Source organism: Verticillium nonalfalfae (assembly GCF_003724135.2).
Source record: "Verticillium nonalfalfae strain VnAa140/NRRL 66861 chromosome Unknown scaffold_35, whole genome shotgun sequence".
In the NCBI taxonomy this organism is placed as follows: Eukaryota; Fungi; Ascomycota; class Sordariomycetes; order Glomerellales; family Plectosphaerellaceae; genus Verticillium; species Verticillium nonalfalfae.
In genome coordinates, this window is record NW_021167260.1 from 1 (window position 1) to 17019 (window position 17019).

The 17019-nt window shown below is 52.9% G+C and overlaps 7 protein-coding genes across 7 annotated transcripts; 4 read left to right on the plus strand and 3 right to left on the minus strand.

Moving 5' to 3' along the window:
* Positions 1 to 96: 96 nt before the first annotated feature.
* D7B24_005538 (uncharacterized protein) lies at positions 97 to 1512 on the plus strand (the record flags this gene model as incomplete). The annotated part of the gene is made up of 1 exon (XM_028639689.1): positions 97 to 1512. The coding sequence occupies one exon, from the start codon at positions 97 to 99 to the stop codon at positions 1510 to 1512; it is 1416 nt and encodes a 471-aa protein (XP_028495904.1).
* A 49-nt stretch (positions 1513 to 1561) lies between these two features.
* Positions 1562 to 2937, minus strand: D7B24_005539 (uncharacterized protein; the record flags this gene model as incomplete). Its single annotated transcript, XM_028639690.1, has 5 exons — positions 1562 to 1903; positions 1960 to 2192; positions 2253 to 2409; positions 2458 to 2564; positions 2637 to 2937. 5 exons carry the CDS (start codon positions 2935 to 2937, stop codon positions 1562 to 1564), a joined length of 1140 nt encoding a protein of 379 aa, XP_028495905.1.
* Positions 2938 to 4701: 1764 nt separating this feature from the next.
* Positions 4702 to 6101, plus strand: D7B24_005540 (uncharacterized protein; the record flags this gene model as incomplete). The annotated part of the gene is made up of 2 exons (XM_028639691.1): positions 4702 to 4710; positions 5082 to 6101. 2 exons carry the CDS (start codon positions 4702 to 4704, stop codon positions 6099 to 6101), a joined length of 1029 nt encoding a protein of 342 aa, XP_028495906.1.
* Positions 6102 to 6475: 374 nt separating this feature from the next.
* Positions 6476 to 7492, plus strand: D7B24_005541 (uncharacterized protein; the record flags this gene model as incomplete). The annotated part of the gene is made up of 1 exon (XM_028639692.1): positions 6476 to 7492. One exon carries the CDS (start codon positions 6476 to 6478, stop codon positions 7490 to 7492), a length of 1017 nt encoding a protein of 338 aa, XP_028495907.1.
* Positions 7493 to 8060: 568 nt separating this feature from the next.
* D7B24_005542 (uncharacterized protein) lies at positions 8061 to 8961 on the minus strand (the record flags this gene model as incomplete). Its single annotated transcript, XM_028639693.1, has 2 exons — positions 8061 to 8100; positions 8330 to 8961. 2 exons carry the CDS (start codon positions 8959 to 8961, stop codon positions 8061 to 8063), a joined length of 672 nt encoding a protein of 223 aa, XP_028495908.1.
* A 3888-nt stretch (positions 8962 to 12849) lies between these two features.
* Positions 12850 to 14313, plus strand: D7B24_005543 (uncharacterized protein; the record flags this gene model as incomplete). The annotated part of the gene is made up of 4 exons (XM_028639694.1): positions 12850 to 13022; positions 13096 to 13317; positions 13372 to 13646; positions 13712 to 14313. The coding sequence occupies 4 exons, from the start codon at positions 12850 to 12852 to the stop codon at positions 14311 to 14313; spliced, it is 1272 nt and encodes a 423-aa protein (XP_028495909.1).
* Positions 14314 to 14634: 321 nt separating this feature from the next.
* On the minus strand, positions 14635 to 15712 carry D7B24_005544 (uncharacterized protein; the record flags this gene model as incomplete). The annotated part of the gene is made up of 3 exons (XM_028639695.1): positions 14635 to 15060; positions 15116 to 15360; positions 15415 to 15712. 3 exons carry the CDS (start codon positions 15710 to 15712, stop codon positions 14635 to 14637), a joined length of 969 nt encoding a protein of 322 aa, XP_028495910.1.
* Between the last annotated feature and the right edge of the window lie 1307 nt (positions 15713 to 17019).

Here is a 17019-nt window from a genome sequence, read left to right on the forward strand (position 1 = left end):
ACAACATGTGTGATAGAGACCAGACCCGGCTGGCACAAACTCCTAATCTAAACATCACCATCCAGCTCACGCACGCCAAACAATGACATTACACACATGTCGCTCGCGGCACCTACCGATGCTCCGGGAGAGGACCCGGTCCCCCTTCCACCCCCATCTCCAATAACCTTCGTCCGCGACGTTGAGCCCTTTGTCCCGACGCCCCTCATCGCCGACCTCCTGCGCACTCGCTACTGCATTCCTGACTCCATCTTCCTCGTCGAGGGCATCGAGTCGGCACCCCTCGCCCCGCCAAGTCGATGGCGCGTCGTGCGTCTCATGCTGGGCGACGGCGAGCTCTGCATACAGGCCCTCCTGGTGCCTGAAATGCATCGCTTCGTCGACACCGGCTCCGTCACCGTCGGATCCTACGTTAAGCTGCCCAATTTCGCCACGCGCAGGATGCAGATTACTACCGAAGATGGAAAGGGGAGACAGAAAATGGTCTATCTTGTGGTGAGCGACATCATGACTGTCGGCTGGCACAATGCGTTGCGCGAGGCTGCGAGACAGGAAGCACTCGACGGTGGCGATGACGAGCTGGCGCAGGAGGAACAGCAATCACTCACACAGAGGCATTCTCGTGGGCTGCCAACCGAAGGAGATGAAGAGGACTTGATCGCGGATAGCGATATTGACTTTGAAGACGTCGAGCACGCGCTGGACCAAGCGCAGGCATTGACTGCGGCGACGTCTACGCGTCCCCTCGTCAGAGGTCAGGCTGCCCAGTCACCCAGTCGCTACGACGGCGACTCAGATGACGAGGCCGCCTTCGAGACCATGATCGTGACCCCAACGAGGTCGACCCAGCGTCGCGAGCGTCTTGCCAACACGATCCAGGCGTCTGTGAGTGCTCAGGTGTCGACATTGCCCGAGGATCGCGATGTGTCACCGTCAAGAGCTGCTCAAGGTAGAGGCCATCCAGGACATGAGGACAAAACCCACGATGAAAGCAACACCAATGTTGAAAAAGTTGCTTCGCCACCCAAATCATCACGCGCACAGCCTGGGTCTCAGCGTCCGCCAGTTGCCTTGGCTAGGCAGTGGACGGACACGTCTATTCCCCTGAAGCTCACCCCTCTCCGTGCGATCAACAGCCTGCCGTACAAACAAAACTGGTCCATAAACGTTCTGGCCATTGTTACCGCGCTCAGTGGCATTGAACCGTCGCATATCCCTCCCTACCAACAACGCATCGCGCGCCTCGCCGACCCTTCCACTGACAAGCACGTCATGCTAGCCTGCATGCTGGAACCTAAAGACTTCTCCCCTCAAGTTGGCAGCGCTGTGCTCCTGGTTGGCGTTAAGAACCATCTCTTCGACGGTGGAAGCCTGAAGAAGTACATCAGCGACAAGCCAACGACACAAGGTGGGCAGTGGTGGTTCCAGAACCCATCCCGGTTTGCATGGTGTGACGCAGATGGCCTGCAAAAATGGTGGGACGAGCATGAATCGGCCAAAAACAACAAGTAACAAGTACGCGTGATCCGTTCTTGTAATGCTGTTCATTCCTACTACACCACTACTTCCACGCGACCGTCACTCCGTTCTCGTGGGACTCCCTCGCCAGCTCGATCGCGCGAATGGCGTCCCTCGACTGCTGCGCCTTGACCTCGAGGTCCGCCTTGCCGTTGATGGCATCTGCCACGTTCTCGTAGATGCCGATCCATCGGCCGGTAACGGTGGGGTACCGCCCAGTGTACTTTTTCGTTTTGGGATCGAGGGTCTGGACGCTCGAGTCAAACTCGTCGTACGTCGTCAGCACGCCGCGCAGGTCGTCCGACTCAACGCCGAATCCCTCGTCAAGAGGCTTGGCGCCTGCCGCAATCTGTTCCTCCTGAGGGCAGGTGCTGCGTTGCTGGTGCTGGGCGGGTTTGTTAGTGTTGGTGTCGTTCGTCGATCAGCTGGGGCCATGCAAACCTTGATATACGATCCCTTGGTGCCCCTGACGTAGAACTTGAGCTGCTCCGCCACGGGACTCGTCACGGCCGTCTTGACGGTGACGAGGAGATCCTTTTGCGGACCATCATACTGCAGGATAATCGTGAACGAGTCTTCTACCTCGCTCTCGATGCCTCGCTGCGCGCGGAAGAAGGCCGTCACCGACTTGGGTCTGCCGAACAGGGTGACAGCCTGGTCGACACTGTGGGTTCCTTTACGACGTTGTCAGGTCTTTGTGATCATCGTCGGATAGGAAGGTGACGGAACCATACCCAGGCCAAAGGCCATGCCATCGCCGGGGGTGTACTTCGTTGCGGTCATCGTGTGAAGCCACGGCGCGTTCTCAAAGTCGTAAACGATCTCCGCCTCCTTAACGTCACCGAGGGCCCCCTTGTGAACTAGCTGCCTCAGGGTCTGGAAACCGCCATCCTATACCCGTGTCAGTATTCTCTTTCCACCTCGGAACTAAAGTCATACCCATCGCCTGTTCTGGAAGCAGGTGAGAATGCGCCCCTTTTTTTCAGCAAGTGCAATCGCCCGGTCGACCTCTTCGGCCGACCTGCCGAAGGGCTTGTCGACAATGACTATCACCACACTCGGTCAGACATGATTGGCCGTCGCTTTTATGTTCCGCTGCAGCCAAGACAAAAACATACCGTGCTTCCCCGCTTCGAGAGCCTTCTCCGCGAACGCAACGTGTGTATCCGTGTGCGTGGCGACGACCACAAAGTCAATAGCGGCGTCTGCGAAAAAAGCGTCCGCTGTGCGGTGGTGTCGCGCCTTGGGAAAGTCGACGGTGCAGTGCGAGCCAGCGGCGGCGGAGGCCGGATCGGCGGGAGCTTCGGCGCGCTGGAGAATGGCGACGACTTCGTAGTCGGGGATAGCACTTATAAAAGGGAGGTGGAAGCTCTTGGCGGCGAATCCGTAGCCTACAACGCCCACTCTGATAGGGGCCATGATGTCTGCCTGTTTAGTTGTCGCGGACTGGTGAAGATGGTTTGGTCTTGATGGACACGGCAATGAGAAGTTTTTCTTCTAGAGACACAATGATGAGATTGAGCAAAGGAGATCGAGCAAAGGGCATTTGGTACCCGGTCTCTACTTATGCATGATGCGACGTCCAGGCGATGAAGGTGCCATACGTCGGTGGACTCCAGCTCGCGGAGTCTCGGGGCTCCGGAGAAACTTCCCCCTCTTCACAGCTTTTAGCCCAACCAACTCCGAGGATGTGGTGCGGGGCTCTGACAAGAGGCATCAACCCGCCCTTAGCCTTAACTCCGGGAACCACACCAAGATCCAGCAACACCCAGAGAAACAATATCGCCACAACTTCTGTCACAAAGCATGCACGACCATAACAATAGTATACTCGGGACTTCGTTCGCTCTCTTCTAGAGGAGATAGGACGAATACGATCGGAAGGAGGATCAGTCTCTGACGACCGTACACTGGATCCTACGCACCGCCCCTGAGCGTTTTGAGGCAAGTCGCTAAGCGGCGTCGTTCGACCTGCGGTCCTCTAGCGAGATATTTCCGATCCCCCTGCCAATCAAGCACTGGAAAATCAAAGGTTGGCCGCGTCTGGCTTGACGATAGCGTCGCCAAGAGCTGGTATGACACGCTTCAGCACTTGGAAGGCTGTACTTCCAGCCCCTATCGACGATCCCCGCAGAGTAAAGGACAAAAGATGAAGGCGTGCCGGGAATATACCAGTTGTCCATGGTGCAAGCTCAGAAGAAGCTGGGTTAACAACTTATCCTTGGTAGGTAGACGAAGGGCTATTTCCTCATCTATTTACATTGACGCCGTGCTTCTCTTTCGGGTTTGAATACTTCTTCTTGATTCTTTTTTCTTTCTTGGACGGCTTCACGGTTAGCTTGGTCCTGAAATACTTAGGGGCCGGGAATAGCCGTCGAGGAGGCGGTGATGTATAAATAGCAGGAAACAGCATGTACTCCCTGTTTCACTGGGTGAAAAGGACAGTCCTCGTCGCAATTCCCTACAACTGTTTGTCTCTCCCAGTTGAGATCGCCTAGTCCTGTGATGTGTTCACCTCTTGATCGGGCATGCCGAACGAATCCCCAGTCGAATTGAAGAACAGACGATAGTGGAGTCTTGTCTTGGGGCTGAGGAATCAAGACGCCATGTCTGTCCTCGATTTGGAGGAGAGCAAAGAAGCTTTCAACACATAGACCACAGCAATAGGATATAGGTTGGGGGTCGGAATACATCTGAATTATGGCCTTCCGCAGCTTGGAGGGCCCTCCGCGGTCCTTATGTACACGTTCTCGCAGTTCTTAACTCCCAATCAGCTCCCCTGTTCGGTTGCTCCGCAGGGCCACCTGGCAGTTGGCTTTATTTAGCTATGGACGTATTGGGTTGTGGCAAGCTTGCCCTGGCCCTCAACAATCCGGTTCTGAATGAATTTGCCGTCTCGATACACGGCGAAGGGTCACGCTGCTGCTGCGTGGATGCGGACGGGGCCGTCGCCAGAGCAATTCATAATCGTCTGTGAGGGCGCAGACATCAAACTTGTCCCCATGTGCGGCAGGGCCATAGATTACCAGTGAATCCATTGGCCGCTCAAGGATTCCAGGGTTCCAGATCACGGGAGTCCGACTGCGGCTGTCATGAGCGTATGGGGGATCTGGGGGATCGTTGCGGCTTCTTCGAAGAAGACGGATGCGGGGTCGACGTGGCCTCCCTCTTTGCGTCTCCAACATGAGTCATGTCAGGCCAGATGTCCTGTCGAATCGAAGCGAACGGAATTGAAGTCACGTAGTACGATCACTACGTTTGCCCACGTTGTTGACTGGCAAAGCAACTGCCCTGTGGAAGTTTGTGCTTGTTTAGTCATCCGTGGCCGGGATCCACCATATGTTCGCGCTAGCTCGTATCTTTACGGCTGTTTAAACTCCACAGCCCTCGCCCAGACACAACCGCCTACTGCACCAGTCAGTGACACATCCTCATGACGAGCATTGTTAGGAGGCGCAAAGCGCACAGTAAGTCTCGAGACGGGTGTCTGCAATGCAAAGAGCGCCACGCCAAGGTACCACACATCCCCGTCTTTCCAAGGCTTTGGAGCTGAAGCCCCGTAGTGCAACGAGGTTCATCCCCAATGCGGACCATGTCACCGTGCCGACATATCGTGCAGCTACTCTGCACCGAGCCTGACAATCACGCCTCTCAACGAAGATAGCATCGCTGATCTGGAGCTCCTCGAACAATGGCACCGCCGTCAGATCACCGGCCATCTCTCTGATAGTGCGCGGAGCTTGGAGTCTGGTCTCGTTCGATTGGGTTTCTCTCACCACTACTTACTGAACAGTATCCTCGCCCTCACGGCATTAGAGCTCTACAGCGAAGACCAGTCTCGGTTCAAATGGTACGCAAGAGCCGTCGCTCACCAACAGACCGCACTCAGTCGCGTCAAGCCGCACTTCAAGTCGCCTGAAGCCACGGACCAACAAGCGCTGCTGGGCTTCTCCGCGTTCACCTCCATGTACGCGGTGGCCGAGCCCTTCATGCGACCCCATCAACTGCGCGCTTTGCAGCCAACTCAGTTCGATCCTGTGGACGAATTGTTGCGCGCCTTTCATTTCGGGCGATGCACAACGTCATTCGTGCAGCAGAGTTTCCCTCCGGCCCTGGTTTCAGAGTCTTGGCTTCTCCTGCCGTCCATGACACAGCAAGGAGATGATTTCCAGGGTCCCAGTGCAAGATTCCCACAGTTCCAGCCGCTCGTAGCGCGCGTCAGGCATCTCTCCGAACCTTCACAGGAGATGGCGTGTCTTTCGTCCATTTCCCAGCTCATTGAACGAATAGCTACCTTGGTTGATAATCCCGGAGAGCCCGAGAAGGGCAAGGTCATCTGGGGATGGGGTCTCGAGGTCCATCAAGACTTTCTCGACATGTGTTCGGCGCGGCACTCCGTGGCACTCGCCGTCTTGGCCCACCTGGCCGTCTTGATGACCTTTTACAGGGAGCACTGGTGTCTCAGGTCATGGCCTGCTGGGCTTCTAAGTCACGTCAAGGGTGTCCTTGGTGACGAGTGGAGAGATGTAATTCAGTGGCCGTGCGATGTCGTGTTTGGATCAGTTGCAGTTGCAGAAGGGTAGGCCATACGGAATGCGGCGTGAAATTGGTCCGAGGTGGGTCAGACAATCGGACGTCGAGTCAAGATTCTTTCTAAGCGTAGGAACTTTAGTTCGCCGTATTGATACGGGAGGGTGGTCCACACAACTAGCCTACTTTGGGCTGGCCCGCGAGGCCTAAGATCTGTAAGCGGTGGCCAACATGAGAATGTCTGTTGGACAACGAGCCATCCGAAGGAGGTGAATAGGCCAGTGAAAGAAGATATAAAAGGAGTCTATGTAGTAGATGATTGACTGGGAATACATCATTCATCATCAAGCATTCGCATCGCATCTTCCAACATCATACAAACTTCTCTGTATCTCTCTCACACTCAGACACACACTTCACAAACAACATGTCTCGATACACCGCCAGCTACGCTACGCCGAAGGGCCCTGGTGATGCTCGCCCTACAGCCCTTCAGATCATCGAAGACGAAGGTCGTATTGGCCAGCTCACAGGCAAAGTCGCCCTCGTCACCGGTGCCAACTCTGGTATTGGTCTTGAAACAGCCCGCGCGCTCCACGCTGCCGGCGTGACCCTGTATATCACTGCGAGGGACACGGCCAAGGCTGAGAAAGCCATCGAAGCCATCAAGAAGGATTCCAGCGCCAGCAGCGACGCACCCATCAAGGCGATCACCCTGCGCTTGGACTCTCTCAGCTCGGTGCGCAGCGCAGCCAAAGCTTTCCTTGACCAGAGCGACAAGCTCAACCTTCTTATCCTCAATGCCGGCATCATGTGCACTCCTGATGAGAAGACCGAAGATGGATTCGAGCTGCAGTTCGGCACAAACTATCTGGGCCACTTCCTGTTGTTCCAGCTGCTGAAGCCTGCCCTGCTTGCCGGGACCTCACCCGATTTCCACTCCCGTGTCGTTTCCGTCTCCTCCATTGCCCACAACGATAGTGGCATCCGCTTCGAGGATATCAACTTTGAGAAGACGCCGCACAACCCGTGGCTCGCGTATGGACAGTCAAAGACGGCCAACATCTACCTCGCTAATGAGATTGAACGTCGCTTCAGCTCCAAGGGGCTGCACGCTCTCTCTCTTCACCCCGGCGTCATCTTCACCAATCTGACCAACCACATGGATACGACAGAATGGGTAGCCTCCATGACCGACGAGGCCAAGGCCGAACTCAAGAGCGCACCTCAAGGAGCTGCCACAACAATCTACGCCGCTGTCAGCAAGGAGTGGGAGGGTCGCGGCGGCAAGTATCTGAACAACTGCGCCGTTGACCCGCTCATTCCTTCTGGAAAGACCTGGCAGGAGGGCGCAAGTGGCCACGCGGCTTGGGCGTACGATGTGGAGAGCGCAAAGAAGCTTTGGGACATTGGAAACGAGATGATAGGTTTCAAGGAAGAGTAGCTGGAATCGGGTAGTAACTAGCTTCCGGGCACGGCTTCTTGGTTTCAATACCGCGATGGCTTGCTACTTGGTTCGAAACGAAATATAGGTTTAGCACCCTGGTGCAGATGCAACTGGCATTGTCACTATGAAGCCCCTTCTCGGATCTACAATCCTTACGCGAGATCGAGATGAGACAAAGGAACCCGCAGTCGTGAACGTCGTTCAATACGCATTGACCAGCTGCCTTCACAGGAGTAAATAGCAAATGATTTCTTTTGAGCAAAGTGCCCAGCCGGCGTCAAGATATTTCATTCGTTGGTGACGAATATGAGCAGACATGTCTTCAGTAACACTTGATACAACCCCTCGAGAGGCGAACTCCGGCTGAAAGCCAGCCAGTATGTTGCTGATAGGAATCATCTACGTCGTAACGGAACTGCCAACGCTTCTTAAGCAGAGTCGAGACTGGCTCAAATCGTCGACAGAAGGCCCCCAGCCATCCTGCTTCCCCCACGCCACCACACAGGTCTTTAGCAACCTTGTCGAGAACAAGTCGCAACTTCGAGTCATGAATACAATTTGCAGCTCAGGGGCTTGCCGTTGCTACGACGGCAATTGAATTGGTACTAGCATGAATCATTTGTATAATGCTAGTTCCACCAACGTTCATTTTGATTACTGGTAGTCTTGCTTAAAATATGGGCTTTTGTGGCCCGATTCCGGCGCCCGTGAACGGAATCTTAAGATGAAAATCAAAGTCCCCTGAGCAGAACTGTAGCGCTCGAATGCAAGACTGGTTCAAAGTGGTATAGACAACCTGGACTGGAAGGGAAAGCCAACGATGTGAGCGCTTACGTTGAAGCGCTCTTATGCCGTTCCTCGTCAGCCTCCCTCATGTTTTCTTTAGCTTTGCTGCGCCGTTTCAAGGGCATGATCTGTCGTTTTCCTTTCCTGAGGCCGCCAGCAATTACACTAACCATCCGCCGCTCCTCTGTGAGATGGTTCACGATGAAAACGAGCAGGTATGCGAAAACAAAGGTCGGCAGGATCCAGGTGCTAGTGTGGTAATTGAAGAAGCCCATGGTGTTCTGAGAAACGCAGGCCACGAGACCCAATCCTAGGGCGATGAGGAAGTTGAAGATGACACGAAGAACGGCACCTTTGGTCCACCTCTCTTTTCTTGCAATGATGTAGAGGACATTCGCCATGGCTAGCACAGCGCCCCCGCAGACGAATGTGTACTGGAAGACGGTGCGAATCCGTTGATAGGAACGCCAGCTTACTGCGAAGTTGAAGCTCTGGTTGTCGAGTCCGGCCGTGGTAGGACTTGCCGAGGGGTCGATTTTCTCCGTCTCCACTTGATCGACGTAAAAGTCAATGCCGTAATTCAGACTGACAATGTTGTCAACAGTGAAGATGATGGTCTTGAGCCCTTCTTCCAAGGCCCTGATCGTTCCGTCCTGTTGGAGTGCTTCTTCTGCCGTCATGTTTGAACTTTTCACTCGTTGACGAGCGGCCGGGATATCGAGGCTCTCCAGTTCATCCAATGTTTTGATTATGGTTGAATGGTAAACATAGTAGCCTGGAGAATAGTCTTCGAAGAAATTCTCGACCCAATCTCTGTACGGCTGAACGAATTGACTGCTAGTCATTTGATCGCCGTTTTGTTCTAGACGCTCTCTCTCCTGAACTGTTTCTTCTTGAATAAGAGCCCAGTCGTGTCCGAGGTTTCGAAGAAATTCAGAGGTCTTCCAGAAGATGATGTACTGTGCACATCCTTCGATGAACAGCGTGAGGGCTAGATGCAGAGGGAAATGTACAAGCGTCCAACTAATCTGTCGCCACCGCGAGGCATAGAGTCGCTGTAGCCAGTCGAAATAAATCATAAACACAAGATAGCTGATAGCTATACAAGCAGATACTACTCCGATAGTGTCATAGGCTGAAGCGCACGAAGTCAGCTCGCAGTATTTCTGGGAAGTGGGACTGCATACTCCACGCATCGTGTCCGTCCGCGTTCACTACCTTGGTAATCGAAGCACAAGCCACGGTGATGCCTTCGCCGAAAAATATCAGGGTGAGAAGGCTCAGTCTTCGCATCAACGGGGTACCCTCAAAACTGAGGACAGGGTAGAAGACCGACATGCCGAGCGCAGTCAAGATCTCAACTAAACACAGACGACTTAGTCTAGGGGTTTTGTCGACTTCAAGCATTTCTTTTCATACCTGCACAGACAGGAAACCAACTATAGAATACTCGGTCAGCCTGATCGTCAAAGCGAAACGTTACAATGAGATATATCATCGCATTGAAGGTGTTGATCAACACCATCCAGATGAGAGGAGCTCTCATTGCTTTGTGTCGTCGAGCGTGAAAAACGACGCTGCCATACTCGACAGCGAGACAGAGCCGAGAAACCATCAATATGAGAGCTAGACCATTCCGTCAGTCGAAAGGAGGCTAAATCATATATGGGTGTGCTCTCACAGAAAGTCCGAAAAACCCGGAAGTCCTGGTCATTTGGATCGAAGTTGGGTGAAACAGTCACAAAGCCGACAAATACTGCAAAGTGAATCCCACGACAGCAGCGCTCAAAAATACTGTCGGTCACATAGCGAACATCGTACATACTGGTCAAAAACCAGGTCGTCCAGAGAAGACTGCCTCTAAAGTCAGTCCTTAGGTATTTCCAGCAGCCGCAAAGACCTAGATGGGGATCTGACCAAAAGAATCCAACATATGCAGAGAGACCATCAAGCGTAGCCATCTGCTGGTTTTGATTGAAAAGGTTCAAGCACTGTCGCGATTAGTGGCTGTTGGGCAGGACATATACTCAGGAGCACGCTTACAGCCTGATGGCGGTCAGTGGTTGCGATGGAGAAATGGCTGTGTAGGGGTGTTTTCTATGGAAGCTTACAGCAAAGAAAAGGTCGTAGAACACTTCAAGATTCGTAGCGTCGTCATTCTTTCTAAGGACAGGCTGGTCGTCGCCCGTCGCGTTGTGTCGAGCATCGCTGCCATTGCTTCTTCGCGTGATCAAAAATGGGCTTTCGAGGAACTTAAGTTTCTCGGATGCCGTTTCGATCGGCAACTCATCCGACAAACTTTGGCGATCACTTTGCATCGGACTGGACTGGCTGGTGATGACCACGAAAATTCGCGAATGCCGCAAGGAAGAATCCAGAGTATACACGGAAACTGATGGACCGCAGTGTTGCGGAGCTTGCTGATGATAAGACACCTCATGGTGCTGTGCCCTTCTACCTAGTAAGTGCGACACCTCAGACGTCACAGGCTCCAACACTACAAGTGGTATGCAGCCTGATACGCGGGTCACATATTTGCAGCCACAGGCTCAGGATCCTTCTACCCTCGATTCAATTGCACTGGCCACTCTGCTTCAGCTACTGGCGGGCTCACGTTCGGACGATGATTGGTGGTAGCCGCTGGTGTTGTGCGCTGATCTCATCCAAGGTTTTGTTGGATACGCGTATTTTATAGTCCACTTTTCCACTCGTCGACGAGGACGTCATTGCGCGTTCGTCCTGTAAGCAGTGCCAACAGCTCAGGCCAAGACAGCGTAGATGTGTACACTTTGTCCCGCATTCACTTTCTATCATGCTTCAATCGACTAGCAAGCAGTGTGCATATGTCGCCATGGTTGATTAGCCTTGAACCGTCCGTAACCAACGGCTAACACGTTTCGTGCAGCACTCATTTGCGGCACGGTCGTCACGAGAGATGACTGGCCTGTTCTTCTTGCGAGCATCTTTCCATTTCATGCCCCAGGCGGAGAAGAAGCCTGCACTCGAAATGACAGCTGCAATACAGAATACCCCAGTGAAAATATCCGAGTACGCCTGGAGCACACTTCGCAAGCCAGCTTGTGTAACGAAATGTCTATAAGGCAACGGCTCTGCCGCCAGCAGCTATCACAGCGCTGGCGGCAGTGTTTGGTGCTCGGGATCCGTTAGGAGACCCTTGCGGGCCTATGGCACAGAGGGCTAGTCAGGGGCTTTGGCTGCGAGATATTATAAAAGGACTGTGGAGGGTTAGAACGCAGATATGTTATATCCCTATATCTATTTTACATTGTCCGCGGACCACGCTTGGAAGACCTCTTCACTCTACTTCAAATGAAGCACTGATAGAATCTGAACGAGGCTCGCAGGCGGTCTAGGAGGATGTTGCCGCTGGAGAAGGTTGCACATCTGAAGGTCTGCGCAAAGACCAGAAGAGCTGGTCCAACACACAATTGGGCTGGCTGGTGTCTGGTCTCATACCGTTCAATATCCTGTCGGTGAATAGGACATGAGGGGCTGAGGCCTCGATACTACTGTCTCGGAAAAAACGGAACGGAATTCAGAATCCCGGCCCCTCTCTAAGAGTCAACCTTGAACTTTATTCCAATGCCTTGTTACATAAGCACTACCAAGCCCGATGCGGATAGAACACGGATTTCGGATAGTCCGATCTCTTGAATCCCGCTTTGATGGTCCCATGCTTACTTTCCAATCCAGAAATACTGCTTCGAGGCTGTCTTCTGCTGAGGCAAATATCCTTATTACTGCGTCTCCTTCAGGTCATAAGGCTTGGCGGACCGGCTTTCATCAACATACTCACCGTCGGTAACCAGAGAGGTGTTCATCCCGCGGCCGGTGGCCGAACTTGGGCAGCCCCCAACCCATAACCACGAGCCCTCCAAGCCACGCCAACACGGAAATGGAGTCTGTCTCCGACGGCACCCCGGCGCCTTATGGCAGGGCTTGTACCAATTGCGCTAAAGCCAAGTGCAAATGCACGCTGAGGAGCGTTGGAGGCGCATGTGAAAGGTACGACAATTGTGCTGTCCCTCTTGAGTGACTCTGGCAACAGCCTGACCCTCATTCATCCCACATGGCTTCTTGAGCCTGATCGTCTCGCTGACACCTGAACTAGGTGTCATCGACTCAGCAAAACATGTCAGTCAGCATCCAGCGTAAGAAAACGATCCAAGAAGCAAGTCAACAGTCGTACTGCTCATCTGGAGAAGAAGCTAGATCATCTTGCTGTTCTCCTGAGGGCCTCAGGGCATGGAAACCTCTCTGCAGATCTTGAAAGTTCCGTGTCAGGTGACCCCGCCTCTTTAACTGAAGGATCAACAACACCACATGAGGACGCAAACTATGCATCAATATCTCAGTCCACAAATCCAATTTGCCAGGGCACACCGGCCTCATCTACACAAGTTCATGGCGGAATCTATAGCCACAGTCTCACGTCTGGGCCTGAACCTACACAACAAGAGGCCGAACTTCTTTTCATAAATTTTCGAGACGGTCATTTGCGATACTTTCCCTTTGTCGACCTCTCACGGTATGCCTCAGCACTACAAATGCGCCAGGAGCGCCCTTTTCTCTGGCTGTGTATCATGGCCATCTCGACGCGGTCAAGACCTCTACAGCTGGATATGAGCGAGCGCATCCGATGGATAATCAGTCAGAAACTCATGATGGAACATGAAAGAAACATGGATTACCTTCTTGGTCTCATTGCATTCATGGCGTGGTGGGTAATCGTCACGACAAGATGAACCTAAAACAGTGAATATGGGAGCTGACTTTGTTTCGCATGCGTGCAGGATCAACGTACAACCGGGCTCAAAGCCCTTCTTTTGCTTCTACACACAACTCGCGATTGCGCTAGTCTACGATCTTGGCCTCACCAAAGAGCTCTCTAAGTTCTCTACACCACTTTTGTATTGGAAATCCATCGGCCTCAACAGCCCCTGCTCTACCCTCTCTCCCCCACGGACAATGGAGGAACGACGCACCGTCTTGGCAGCATATCTCCTGAACGCAACGTAAGCTTTGCTCTCGCCTGTAGGTAGCTTGTTTCCTGAGACTGACGCCACCAGTGTTGCATCCTTTGTCAAGAAAATGGACATTATGCGCTGGACAAAACATATGGACGATTGTCTGGACGTACTCGAGAAGTCAGAAGTGATACCAAACGACCGCGCCCTTATAGCCATGGTAAGAATGCAGCTCATTCACGACGAGGCTACCAACATCTATTCGCCTCGCGACACGATAGGGTTGGCCTCACCACCACCCACTTTGTACATCAAGGCGCTGTCTTCGAAGCTACACGCAGTTTATCAGGCTCTTGCACCAGAGGTCAAAGCCAATGGTATGAGTACCACTTCGCCGATTTTACAGTTGACCCTGGACAATAGAAGTTCTGACATTCTATAGATATCGTAGCTTGTAGATTGCACGACACGGAACTCGCGATACATGAAAGTGCCATATCACAAGCACACTCTCCGACAAATTTCCCCAACATGCAGCGTCTTGAGGCCCTGTTTGCCTGCCTTAACAGCATCAAATCATGGTTTGACCTTGCCTTAGTTATACCGCTCTCTACATGCCCCGACTATGGGCTTACATTCTTCGCGCAAATGTCGCATTGTGCCATCAATCTCCACCGTCTCCAGACAATGGACGATCCCATCTGGGACATTGCCACTGCGCGCACCATCATCGACCTTCCCCAAGTGTTGGAAAAGCTCGCAGTACGGTGCACAGTAGCTGCAGACCTAGCCACGGTGCCCCCCAACGACAATGAGGAGTTCACATTCGTCAAGGCGGCGAAGATGCTTCGTATGATGAAATATTTTTGGGAGAAGGAGATGGAAGAGCGAATGGCAAAGACGAAACGGGAGGCAACGGGTCTACCAACACCGGCTACGCAAGGCACTTCCATACCCCTAGACGGCGTTGAGCTTGCGGACTTCGATGGAGAGCTACTGGATGACGAATGGTTCGCGCATATTTTTACGCCAATGGACCTTTAGATCTTGCTTTTCTCAGGGAGTTTGGAGTTTTGGACAGGATGGATAGACTCACGAATGAAATTCTGCTTGGATGCAGAAGGTTTGCCATCGCGAGCTGGTCAACGAGCTTGGGGTTTACCACTGGGATCTCGCGCCATGTGGATCGATGCATTTTGAGATAAATACCATTTCATGACTTTCTTATGTGCAGAGAAAATGTTTACAAAATTTGAAAGCGTCACGCCTGTTCTAGCAGAGCGTGTGAGAAGGGGGCTGTTCATCGTCCCAAATTTCCACCCATTGCTATTCATCTTGACCAGCAAACCAGGTTGGTCTATCAGATTACAGGGTTTGGCCAGCGGTACCGACAACGGCAGCCTTCACGGCACCTGAGCCAAGAGCAGGGATGCTGTATGGCAGGGAGCTCGAGGTCAGGGTGCCCACGGGAGCCGAGTTCACGGAGCCGCCAAGGTCGACATCCTCGGCAACGGCGTAGCCAGTCTCGTCGGAGTAGTCAAAGAAAATGGCACGCTCAGCGGAGTTCTCGAATACAGAACTCTGGACAAGAACCTGGGCTCCCATGCGCGTGTTGACACCAGAATCGATGATTCCGTTCCAGTAGTTGTTGATCAGATGGACGGTAGCGAAGCGGATGAGGGGACCACGGCTGAAAACATTGGACCAGTGGTTGTTGGCGTAAGTAACGTGGAGCTTGCCAGTGTCCTCTCCGGCGTTGCTGTCAGAGTGTCCGATCAGGGAGCCCTTCCACTACTGAGAGTTAGCCACTACTTCTGCTAGATTGTTTGTGCCGTTCAAAGCTTACGTGGTCGTGGAGGTAAGAGTTGGAAATGGTGATCCAATCCGCGCCGTGAGAAACATCAAAGAGACCGTCAAGATCATCCTTGCCGCCAGACAGGTCACCAGAAAGGTCGACGTGGTCGACCCAAACGTTGGTAGACTCATCGATACCGATGGCATCACCGTTACTGGCATCGACCTTGGTGATCTTCAGGTTGCGCAGGATGACATTGCTTTGACGGCGAACGTAGAAGCCAACACCATCGATAGCTGGAATTTGTCAGTTCCTACTAGCGATCGCAAAAGGTATGACTCTTGACTTACAGCTTCCGGCCTCACCGAAAATAGTCTTATCCGAGGTGGGCCTGACGCGAGTGTTCCCTGAGAGTTGGCCAGACACAATGATTGTCAGAGGGCCGTCACTCTGGGCGGCCTCGATCAGGGCGTCAACGGTGGTGACCGTAACGGTGTCGCCGCCGGCGCCACCAGTGGTGCCGCCATTCTCGGTGCAGTATCCAATGGGACAAGCTTCGCTGGCCTGGCGACGAGCCAGAGTATTGCGGGAGGTAATCGGGGTAGCAGCGGCCAGCGTGGCGAACAGAGCAATGGGAGAGAACTTCATGGTGGCAAGTGATGGATGATTGCAGAAGGTAAATTTGAGTATTGTAAAGGGAGAAGGGGTTGGCGTTTATCAAACTGGAGCTCGCTGAAGAACTCTTTTCCATATGTTACTCCGGAAAAGTCGTTATTTTATAGTTTGCGACTTCCGATAACATTGTCACTTGCTGGATGTACTTACTTTCTCGCGATGCTCATACCAAGAATAACTAGATTACATCTGTAGGCATCTCCGGAATAACCTTGACTTAGGTCTCCATCCCGCTGTCGATCTTCCGTGAGGAGCCCATAGTAAGCGTCTGCAGACCGTTGGTGGTTGGCTGGTGTCATTCACGCGCTGTCCACAATTACCCCAGGATCTTGAAACTCGAATGAATGTCATCTTCCACAGACGGTTCTCGGTAGATAGAGGCTCCTTCATCCTTCTCGGTAGTGATCTTCGACTAATCAAGGCACCGCTGAACGTGGCCTGCTCATCTCATACCTTTCCGGGCTGCAGACAGATGAGATGGTCAAGATCATTGGCCTCCATTGCGCCTTTAAGCCTTGGCGATTGGAGGAAAATCTGCCATGTCCTGCATGCCTGCGAACATGCGCTCAGCACGCCAACCCTGCTTCACAGCCGTGGGGCATTCTTTGCGGGGGGAAAGCACTGCAATAACACATCATCGCCGCAAGGGGTCAAGTGCGAGGCGGTGCTTGAGGTGCCAAGTCCTTCAGGGGAGACATGAAAAGATCGACATCCTTCCACACACGCTGCCATCGGACTTTCAGTGCTTCAGGAGTCCGTGTACTTGAATCATGAGATCCCATGTGCAAGGTCATCATGTTCAGACTTATATTTCGCACCAGTAGAGACAAGTAGGCATCAATTGATCTGCATTCCGTCATCTCAAAAGGACTTGGCCCGCTGCTTCGGATGCACAACTTGAAAGCGCCTTGCAGAAGACGCTGAACAATGGGAGCGATTGCTTGTTCTCCAAGCTGTATTACACCATCGCTGCTCCCGTCAGTCGCGGTTTCACTGGTGTGATCACAAAGCCTGGTCGAAAGCACCTTTAGCTTGGCACCCCATACTTGACTCCGTCTCAGCAGCGCAAGTTTTCACTCGTTACCCCGTTGTAGTTTGCTAGCACGACGAAAGATGAGATTTTCTTCTCTTGATCAAGCCGACACACTCACGGGGGTGTAATTCAAGATTGGTGGACAGACTTGCAGCCGTATGTTGATATTTAATCACCATTGCGATGGTTGGAATCATTATTTCCCGGCCGCCACCCTCAGCCATGCCTCACCATCAAGCTCGCAACT